The 11,928-nt window shown below is 33.8% G+C and overlaps 1 protein-coding gene across 1 annotated transcript; it reads right to left on the reverse strand.

The window, feature by feature from the left end:
* Positions 1-1,124: 1,124 nt before the first annotated feature.
* Positions 1,125-11,086, reverse strand: LOC134248990 (tenascin-like; the record flags this gene model as incomplete). Its single annotated transcript, XM_062731372.1, has 9 exons — positions 1,125-1,520; positions 1,623-1,707; positions 1,796-1,910; positions 3,707-3,838; positions 7,754-7,894; positions 7,984-8,127; positions 9,987-10,029; positions 10,416-10,513; positions 10,862-11,086. Coding segments are annotated over 9 exons (1,181 nt in total), but the record flags the coding sequence as incomplete, so codon positions are not given.
* Between the last annotated feature and the right edge of the window lie 842 nt (positions 11,087-11,928).

Genomic DNA, 11,928 nt, shown 5'->3' on the forward strand with positions numbered 1-11,928 from the left:
TTTCGTTTATATTATGCCTCTGTATATTTTGATTAATTTTTACGACCTCAAATCAATCTTAGATATCGATTATAAGAAATTGTTATCTCTAAACTTCACGTCATATAGCTTACTATGACGTCATATCATATAGGCAAGTAGAATATTTGGTTGTAACCTTAACCTACCTGCGTAATGTTTTCTATCTCGTATAACTTAAATATGACGTCTCAACCGCTCAACTATGACGTCATAGCCTATGACTGTAAATCTATACAAAAAGACAAATAGGCAAAGGGAAAATCACAGAAAATGTAATAAACAGAAAATTCATGTTTTGTAGTTGAAAATGGAATTGATTTCACTCGTGAGATTGGATTTTTTTGAGTGCTTCGCGCTCGTGAAAATATCAAAAAACCCTGTCCCCTCGTGAAGTAAATTCCATATTCAACTACATAACATTGAATATCCTCTATATATTTTTTCATTGGAAGTAAACATTATACCTGATTATTGGCCCCCTCGGGTAACTGGATTTTTTTCAAGCGATTATAAAAATTCATTAATTTGCATATTATCAATTTGACTAAACATGACTCTTCTGTTCTTGGGAAGATTATAAAAGATATGATATTATTTCCTATTTCTACATATGTAAAACTCAATCTCCCATTGTGGCCCCTATCTTCCACCGTGGGCCTTTTTATTTGAGCAAATTTGAATCTGCACTATGTAAAGAATTTTTGCTATAAGTTTGATATTTTTTTGGCCAAGTGGTTTTTGAGAAAAAAAAAATGCCATAAATTTTTCACTGATTCATGACAATCTCCCCTTGGAAGAAGGTGTACATGTAGCCCTTTATTAAAAAAGAAAAAAACCTCGAATCTCCTCCAACTGAAGATGCATTGTGGCAAATTTCGATAGTTTTTTTCTCATTTTTTTAAGTTAGCTAATAGTTCAGATTTTTTAATATATCAACATGATCAATAACATACCTCCTTCCCTAAAGGATATATAACTATATATTTTTAAAAAAAACTTGTAGATAAAAATAAATTTCAGTACTAGTCAAGTACATGACATACATGTACAATTTAAATCAAAAGTCATACTAAAAATTATAGTACTTGTCCTCATTTCATAAAAAAATATTTAAGCCCATACATGTTATATATCAATAGTCTAAATTTCACATTTAATTAATTGGAATATGAGCCTAAAAAAACATGTAAAGTTGCTGATCACTTTGTATTTGTCTTTGACATAAACCTCGCAATATACATGTATCCTTTTATGCGTTGGTTTTAGGAGAAATAGGTAACTCTGTGACGTCATATAGATTTTCACACAGCTGTTTCTTTATCATGCAGGTGGTTGTACATATACACGCCCTCAGAGGAGGCTTGGTCTCTAAAAGTGGACAGCGGTTCACTGACGTCATACAAATTTTCCGTTGTCTGCTCCTCTGCGTGGTGAGTTGTGTCGTAAAGTGTATCCCCGGTATAACTGCAATCATTGTGACTTAGAGGGATTTGACTTTCCTGAAAGCATTAAATACGTAAAGCAAATTTGAATGTTTTTAATGAAGTAAATATGGAATTAAAGTGAGAAATTGTAATTTATTTTGTTTGTTTCCAGCTAACCATTGTATCTCTGATGTTGCCATGGGTAGCATAGGTGTAGTAGTTATGATCCTCTAGTACATTATCAGTTGTATGAACAACCAGTCTACATCAAGAAATCAATGGAAATATATTAACAACGTATATTTCAGGATTTGTTTTCAAATTGTTATATACACCAAGAAGAAAAATACCTTCCACTCCGCGCTTTCAATTTTCCTCTACACACTACGAGGCAAGTTATGATTGATACCGTTATCACAAGGAGGAGGACACCAGCACCAACCAATAGAAACAGGTGTTTCTTTCCTTAGAGTGTTTAGAATAGTTACTTTAAGGTCAAAAGAATGCGATAAAAATAATATTTCTACTTATATAAATGCACAAAATATAAAAAATAATATCACAATGCAGAAATATTAAGAATAAGTTATAGACTTTGTATAACTTTGGAAGATTATCGGTATATGATATAATTTTCAATACTTCAGATGTTTTATCTTAGGTTTATATACTGTATATTTGCAAACCTAAGGTAAAACATCTGAAGTATTGAAAATTATATCATATACTGATAATTTATATACTGTATATTTGACCCCGTGGGGATCCGGGTTAGACTAGGTCCTCAGTACCCCCTTGCTTGTCGTAAAAGGCCACTAAATGGGGCGGTCCTTCGGATATGAGACCGTATAAACCGAGGCCCCGTGTCACAGCAGGTGTGGCACAATAAAGATCCCTCCCTGCTCAAAGGCCATAAGTGCCGAGCATAGGTCTAAATTTGCAGCCCTTCACCGGCAATGGTGACGTCTCCATATCAGTGAAATATTCTGGAGAGGGACGTTATACAGTATACAATCAATCAATCAATATACGCATATTTGTCTTAACTTCTTATCTAACGCATAAATAGTATTAATTACTAGTATTGATTTTCTGTCAGTTCTCAAAACTTGCTTTTAATCAATCAACTATTAAAATAAATCATGTTTGTCACAATATTGTAAATATTACTCCAAATGCTCTTTCATACATATTGGAGTGTTTTACTTGCACGCATCAATAGTCACCGAATTATACTATGAAGAGCTGCAGCCTCGCTTGGTAAACCTTTTTGTCAAGTTTGATGGTATTAATACTTACTCTTATCCAGGGATTTTGTCCAGGTTTGTCAAATAATTAAGTTCTGAACACCAAACTGTTTCGACGGTGTGAGATAATGACCCATACTTAGTGAATTGGGCGGCCCCTATGCTGTGTGGAAATGGGGTGCATTTCTGGTACCTGTGTGGACCGTTTGAAACCTGTTTTGACTACTAGTAGTATTTGAAACCTGTGTGGTGAACCTTTTGTTTTGGCATTTGTCAGCTGTTTGTAAGAGTGTGAGCGACTAAAAGTGGGTGTTATTTTCCTGATTTTCTTAGACGTGTAAAACGAAAGTATTAGTTTTTTTTTTGTGTACATTTCTTTCTGATACGAGAGTTAAATTACCTTGTTTATAGATTTAAATACTTAAATACAAGAGTAGTCATGGAAGACCATATCTGTACTACAGTTTTTGTCACATGTATACATTAGGCGTGTTAGTAAGAATTTATGATGTTAGATAGATTAGTTTATTATATATGATGTTGTTCAATATTTTAATGAGGTGACATTTTTATTGATGTACACAGTGTACCATGATCCCAATACTACGTTACCAGGGAATTTTCCGCGTCTGATGACGTCTACTTCCAGTGATGATTGGTACTTCCGGCAGATATGTTATTTGACTGTGGCTCTTCGTTTTGGGAGAAATGTAAGTGATTTTTCTGTGACATTGTGTGCGCCATGCTTATGATGTCTCTTAAGCCTCGAAGACACGGGAGCCCGGGTTCCATTTTGAATTTTTGTACATTTGTAAATAAATTGTTATTGCTGTAAAGTATTGTTTTCTTGATTTGCAAAGGTCACCCATTTACTAAATTGGTAAAGGTTACGTTTTTTAAAGAATCTGACCCAATTTAAAGCAGTTATTATAATATTGAATAATACTGTACGAAATCTTGATTAACATGACTAAAATGTAATTCTTATACTCTTTGTGAAAAATAATTAAACACCTGGAATGCACTGCCGCTTGTAAAGATGAAATCCCATTTCACAAGAGCACTGCCCGTCTACACATCGTCCGCTGTCCTCAGTCCCCGTACACTGTGATGATTCTACACAACTTTGACCCAGCGAAAGATTCCCTAAAAGTAAACATACCCTTTTTATTTTCCCAAAATAAGCTACTGTAGACATACTTTTTTCCGCGAGGTCATAATTCCGCGGAATCTCAATTTCTGTGTAATCCGCGTGTAGAAAATTACGCGGATTTCTTAGACTGTCACTATATGCCTTACATTTTATTAAGTACGCTTGGACAAATTTCCGCGGAAAAGTTGTGACCGCGTACCTAGCGTAAATTTATACCACGCGGAAAAAAGTACTTCTACAGTATTTAAAGATGTACAAATACCAATACACAATATAACACACACACACACACAGAGAGAGAGAGAGAGAGAGAGAGAGAGAGAGAGAGAGAGAGAGAGAGAGAGAGAGAGAGAGAGAGAGTATAACAGTGTATAATATTTTAAAGCTGAACACGACTCGTAAATAGATATATGCCACTTTCAATATCATAATCTACGCAATAAATCAATACCAGGGTAAATTCTTCACATTCATTACATCTGACTGCTTCATTGTCATGGGTATCGGTGTGGAATGGTGTTCGTGCTGGTTATCTTGCATTTCCTTTGTTTACATTTTATTGCAGCTACACGTATATTTGTATTTGTTTGTATACTGCACTGACCTTTGCAACTGTTGTGTCTTTGGTATTGTGACGGTTTGGTTTTTACTGTATATCTAATTTGTCTTACGTAGAATATTAAGTGCCTTTAATTACCTCTTTTAAATTTTCCGATAGGCATAGCTGATGTTAAAAGTCCTGTATTTGTTTACACATGTGCTCAGGTTAAATTTACATCCATTTCAACTCTCATTCCACATCTGTATCTCCAAGTATGATGATAATTTTAGCTAAATCAAGATATTGTCGATACTTGCATGACATTGGAGGCATTTTTATAAACAACTTTTAGTAACATTTCTTAAAATCTATGGTTTTCATAATGACCTTGACATAAATATAATCCATACCGGTAATAAGGAAACGATTCGGTGATATTTCTATAAGTAATTTTTAGACCTAATGTTCCACCTGGTAATATGTGCAAAATGTCAAAAGGCTGTAACCAGATAATAAAGGATGCAAAGTCCTACTAAGAACCTAGGGCAGTGGTTAGAGCGTCTGCTCTAACATCGCCAAGGTTCGAGTCCCACTGTTGGACATGGAGACTAGTCCTTCGGATGGTACTGTTTAAACCGAGGTCCCGTGTAGCAGAAGGCGCTGGCACGAAAAAGACTCCTCACTGCTCAATAGCCGTAAGTGTCCACCAGCTAGCGGTTGCGTCTCCATAAGAGTGAAAAATTCCCAAGAGGGACGTTAAACAACAAATAGTCAATCAATCAAACAATCAATCCTAGGCACCTATAATCCGAGTTTTGGGAATTTCAAAACTACTCCGTTTGTTCACCTATTTTTCTTCTTTGTGTTGTCTTTAAAATTGGCAAATTGGTACGTTATCTTCTTTTTTCATGAATTGCATACAAATAGAAAAAGAAATGTTTTTTTATTCATAAATTGTGATATATCGAAATGTCAAATTGATACCCACAGCAAAGGTCTTCATATTAAAATTATTTTACAAGCTTTGATTCCTAAAAAGTGTATGCATACAAAAGCAGTAGTGCTACATCAATCTGAAAACTGAATGAAAATTCAGAATAGCAGATTGTTGGAAGGTTTGTGAGACTACGTCTAAAATAGCCTAGTTATTATCAATTACTGAAGCATTTTGTCATATCAACCTTAAAGTAATTGTGTCTGAACAAGACGGTGGCCAACAAAACTCTTTTACAACTAAGTCATGACAAGGTATGCATGAAGAAGGATATGGAGATAACGAACAGTATTCAATCTCAAAGTCCATAAAACAATACAAAATAAGAGCAGAGCAAAAACGGACCTCCGAAACATCAGAGGTGGGATCAGGTGCAATGGAGGAGTGAGCATCCCCTGCTGACCGGTCACACCCGCCGTGTGCTCCTTGTCATGATCAGGAAATAACGGTAAAATCCGTCGTCAATTCAGTGTATTTATAATGGACTTACAATTAGTATGGAAAACGTGGAATTTAACTCAGCGATAAATTGTATTTGCTGACAAGGTCACTGTATCGACCTTAGAACTTACGAAATGATGACTTTAAACAACACGGCTGATATTCTTGTTTCATCAACTTGCTTGTCATTAACTTACCTCGCTTTAGAAATTATTTATACGTAGAGCAAACTCTTGCGTATCGAATCAACTGAGATATATACACTCCGTATGCAGGTGATGAAGATATATTGCTGCATAAGTAAGAGAAATTGACGATAGAAAGTTAAAGTCATCACATTTATCATATAGCTTGGTTGTTAGACTACCATTATCGTCTTTTTCAAGTAAAATATCCACGTATGAAACAGATGTGTCAGACTCTGTGGTATCTTTTATTTCAAGCTCACTAGGATATATCATATAGACGTAGGAATGGAAATTACCATTGTTATTTGACAATACGTCGTATTGTATCTAAATTTCGATTTGAAGGCCACAGCAAGTGTTTTCTTCTTTTCATGCACAAGATTTTGCACAAATTCTGCTTTATATTTTGCTAACAAATTCTGAATTCCAACAGTTTGTTATATGTCTCCAAAAACCACAAATATTGTCAATCAGAAATTCTAGCATCTCTTTAATGTCAACTTCAGAGTACTTGTGTGTGCAATCAGAATGCGTTTTAATAAAATAATTTTGCAAATGACCAATGACGAGGTAAGTAAATTTCCGAGTTCCATTTCTATTGAAAAAGCAGCTTTTAATGATATCAAAAAGCCTGGACTTTAATTTATCGTGGGGAATGGTTTTATATAAAGTTGAAAAGTCGTAAGTTTTTAAGCTGTTGATTTTGGTAAAATCTTATGATTTTAAAATTGTCTAAAAGTCCTTTGGAGTTTTTGAGTATCCACATCTGATTCACACCTCTTCTTGAATATATTGTTGCACAGTACTCCTGAAGTTTTTCCTTCACTACTGTCAATATCTTAGTAAGGAGTAACGAAAGAGGTTTGGTTTAACACTTACTGGAACCCGCAATTTGTCTTTGTTTGTAAGGATTTTTATGATGTTTCGGAATCCAATATATATAGGGTAGTTCAAATTTCTTTTGTCTCTGTGGAATATTAAAACTATTTAAAACTGACATTTGATTTTGAAGAATTTCTTCCTTAGAAACGGAAGAACTTGTAGAATTAAATCCAAGTTCTTCTAAAATACAATTTATATAATGAGCCTTACAAACGGAGACAATGTTGTTACCTGCTTTGTCGGCAGGGACCAGTACGTACTGATCATGTAATATATCTAATTCTTTTTCCACTTCTGGATTATTGAACACAGAAGGATAGATGGTTTTCATACTGCCCCTCAATCTTTTAAAACGCGACCTTCACATGGATCTAATATATTTAATCCATTCTGACATTCTGGCGTAATTTTCAACAGAATCCATAATATTTATGAAATTCCGACGCCAATTGAAGGACCGGGGTTCCCTATACTTAGGACCTTTTAAAATAGGTGATCTTAGGTCCTCAATATTAACTATATTTACGTCACCTGTAAAAACGTGTCCAGCAGAACTATTGTTATAGGGCGAAGAAGAACATGAACACGATGGAGGGTTATATTATATTATCCAGCTTTTTATTTTAAGAATAGGTATGCCAAAAATTGTGATCTTTCGGTAGTCGGAGGATATGGTTGAATATTAAGTATTAAAAATAACACGGTTGTAGCGATTGATTTTGTTTAAATTTGGTGATTTGAGAAAGTATTTTTAAATAATATATGCTTTTTCGGACTCCCTTGTCAGGAACTGTAAAAGATGAAAGAAGTTTTAGGCTCTGGAAAAGTAGAAAAGAACATTTAAAATTCTAACAAATCTTACCTTTAAGACACTCTTGTCCAACTTCGAAATATCCATCTTTACATGAGCATGACGAATTATTACCACATATAACATTACATGTATCTTCTTCATTCAAACATTGTTTGGTTATCTCACATGGATCACCTAAATGTCTTTTCCCTGAAGATTTTTTTAAAAAAGGCCGTGCAACATCAGTTTCAAAAAAATAGATTAAATTTTGATCTCAAAACACAATTATTAAAGTTAACCTGCAATGCATCGTCCTTGAAATTCAAGGTGTCCAGTTTTGCAAAAGCATATTTTCCTTTCCCCGAATGTTGTACAGTTGTTTGCACCTTCTGTCCCATTGCACTGTACGTCGTACTCACAGGTATCAAATAAAAGTCTCTCCGCTACAGTGAGAGAGTTAAATTAATCCTTCATATGTTCAAAGTTTTCAAAGGGTCTGAAATTGTAAAGATCATTTTTAATTTTGCATTGGATCAAAATATAAGAGGGCACGAACTGTGTACTGCGTTCAAATTCTAAACAATCATATATTTCTGAAAAAAAAAAACATTTTCGTGTAATTTTAACTATATCTATATACGAGGGTTGATCCAAAAGTAATGTCACAACTTCGATAAAATTTCTCCTAGTCGACGTAAATTAACAAAAGTTTACATGATGGAAGCTATATTTATTTTAAATCAGTCCTGAAAAATTCAAATCAAAGCGAATTATACTTTTCAAAATATCGTATTAAACGTAAAGTGCGATTATGGTAGTCGCCGCACCTAAATAACGTCATAAAACGGATATGCGCCGTCACACACTTTTAAAAACGCCTTCCCATCGTTTTATTTAAAAAAGATTGATATTCACAAAACATTCAAATATTTTCTTTTCTTTAAGAACAATTGGCACCTATTGTACACTTTCTCTATAATTTAATCCTTCATCAAAATTCTTTGAACAATACCATAAGACAAACTTAAAAGTGTTTCACATCACTCAAACTACCACTAATCTCTTTTACGACAACGTCGACGCCATTGAACGTTTCCATCCGACCTCTTATGTTTCGGTATTTCTGTCCCCAAATGATCATTTATTTACCTTTTACCCGCCCAAAATCTCTGAAACCATCCTTGAACGAGTCTCTCTTTAACATCCTTTCCTCTGCGAGTTTGATTTACCATCATATATTTATAACCGTTTTTACTTATGATTTCCCGATTTTGAAGGAAAAATACATTACAACTTGTTTCGGTGTTTTATTCCATTTCGACATTTCCTTTCTGCAATACATCAGATATTAACAATGCTATTTATGATGAAAAAAAAAAACAATGCTGTCATTTAATTTGTAACTAAAGATTAGAAAATGTCATTAATTTTGTCTTTAAAAATATTGGACGATTAGACGATTTTTAGATGTTTTTTTTAATGTGTTTGTCTTTTTTCATTCTAACAAAATTAACTTGGAAACGTGACGTTTAGTTGTGACGCGGCGAAACCCCCTATGTTTAATGTTTTAAACATCCATAAAATGAATTCAAGTCAACATTATTAAATGAAATTTTTGATTTTGATTAGATTTATGTTTATGCATCTTTTGGTGCATTATATTTGATACTATGACGCCAAATATTAAAGATATGGACACAGTGACATTACTTTTGGATCAACCCTCGTATATTTATTTTTTTGAAATTTTCCATACTGATTGTGGGGCAATTATTTACACATTGGGTTGTCATTGAATTTCCCCCTTTTTCCCAAGCAATACACGGCGGGTGTGGCCGGTTGGCAGTGGATGCTCACTCCTCCATGGTACATAATCCCATTTCTGATATTTTGGAGCTCCGTGTTTAGTCTGCTCCCATTTTTTATTGCTTAATAGACTTTCGTTCTCGAATACTGTTCGTTATCTACACATATTTCACTAATCCAAAGGCAAAAGTAATAACCAATAATGATTGGTTTTTAATTCACGTAACGGTGATATATCTATTCCTGAACCTCTTTTGACTGAAAGTCTACCTAACTTTTTTTTCTTTTGGAAAAAAGCGCTTGCTCCGTGATCAAAAAGTCATAGGTTCGAAACCAAGCCTTGGCACAAGTGGATAAAATACCTAGCAACCGTTCATTTGCCTAGCGCTCAGCACTTTAAAGTTCCTATGAATAAAACCTGGCCCCACGTAAAATGACAGGCGTCGGCACGTTTCTCTCGTTTATAGTGAAATATGTATGACAATGTAAGACTTACATTGTATACACTTTGCTTTATGCCAAATATAGCCTTCATTGCAAAATATTTACATCCACTGAATATTTTCTTCTTTATTTCTTAAGAAAATCCATTGCGTTCATCACTGCATGAACTACATTAGGCATATCACCTGTACAGATTTCTTGATCAGTGGCCGTTCCATCAATGAAACGTACAAAGACGTTCGCATCATTAACACAATAATTAATATTTTAAATCCTACTTAAAATGATAATTTAAACAGATATAAATATAAACAATAAAATGACTTTCTTTGTTTGTTATTACTGGAATGAACGGTCGCAGCTATTGCAGAAAAAATTTACATAACCCGCTTACGCGGGTTATGTATTTTTTCTGCAACAGCTGCTTCCGTTCATTCAAGTAACAACAAACAAGGAAAGCATTTTATTGTTTAACACAAACATCTCTCTCCATCTGTTCATCATAACGACAGACTCCAGCGTTCTCTGTACCCGTACACTGCTCATCAATTTTACAGGTATCAAAAACATGCTTTTCGGCTGAAACGATGAATAAAATGAAAAGACTTCTTTCCCATCATGGAAAAATATATTGACATGAGGTAGTTAGTAAATTATGATAAACATATCGTTGAAAATATACTATTAAACTTATTGGAATTTAAAAAAACAATAAAAAAAAAGACTGATAATAAGCACGATATAGAGCGAATTTTGCGCAAACTTCGTGCATTTTACAATGTGCATGTAAATTCAATTATGTAATTTAGTTTTTATCAAGCTCTTTGTATAAGATTCAAGTCGATATGCAGACGGAATTAGGATGTAATCGGAATTCAATTCGTCGATATGTTATCTTAAAATATTCTAGTCCATAAATTATTTTACCTCTACGACACCTCAGTGTATCCTTGTCTTCTATGTAGTTTGAAGCACACACACATAATCCTTTGTCTCTAACTGTTTTGCAGACACTGGCACCAGATGTTCCATTGCACTGATCATCTAGTATACAATCTTCGTACAACATCCTGTTGGCTGAATAAGATTTCACTGAGACTTTACTGGGAATGAAAATAGTTAAAAAGCAATACTCTCCGATGACTTTATCGACTATATTAAAATCAAACAAAATGTGATTGTAAAACACTTGTGCTACCGTATAGTAGCTTATGAAAAATGTAAAAGTTTACCTATTATAAGTTAAACTCCTAGGTCGAGATAAAAGAATGTTCTCAAAGAAAGGACTTGTTTAAATAAATATGTCCGTGAAATATGAAAGCCCTAGCACTATCCGTTCTTAAATTATGACTTAGTTATATGTTTTACAGATTTAGGTAAAAAAAATCTAAGGTATAATTGAAAGGTCGAAATTAATGAGACCAATTGGGAAAATGTGTGTACGAATAGATACAAAAGTTTTGAACGTAAAACTCTTAAGTCAAAACCAAAAATTCAAATTTGATTTTTTCCAAATGGATTGTAGAAATGACACAAACTGTACAAAAGTTATGGTCAAGGTGAAAGTTTGATAATTATCTTTGTTGAAAAAGTGTACCAAACCTCAAATTCAAGGCCACAAGGCCAAATTATGTCATATTCAAAGAAAGGTTTGGTCAAAAGTAATTCACATGTGAAATATAAAAGCCATTGCTCCAAATAATAAAACGTTTTGGTCAAGGATAAAGTTTTTGACACATACAGACGCAAGGACGAAAATCAAATACCATTTAATCCTTAATTACGGAGGCACAACGAAGTCTTAAACGGGACAAGTTTGCTTCAATGGTTTAGATAATCATGTTATCAATTTTTTCTTACATACAAATACTAGTAAGCCGATTCAAAAGAAAGTGTTCCAGATTTTTTTTTAATGCTTCTGTAAGTAAAATACATTTAACTAATTTTCTGGGGACTTCGCAAATCTAAACCCCGAAGAAATAAAGTCTTTGCAA

The sequence above is a fragment of the Saccostrea cucullata genome, unplaced genomic scaffold, assembly GCF_032062105.1.
Source record: "Saccostrea cucullata isolate Sc308-1 unplaced genomic scaffold, CSIRO_AGI_Scuc_v1 ctg14337, whole genome shotgun sequence".
Taxonomy (NCBI): Eukaryota; Metazoa; Mollusca; class Bivalvia; order Ostreida; family Ostreidae; genus Saccostrea; species Saccostrea cuccullata.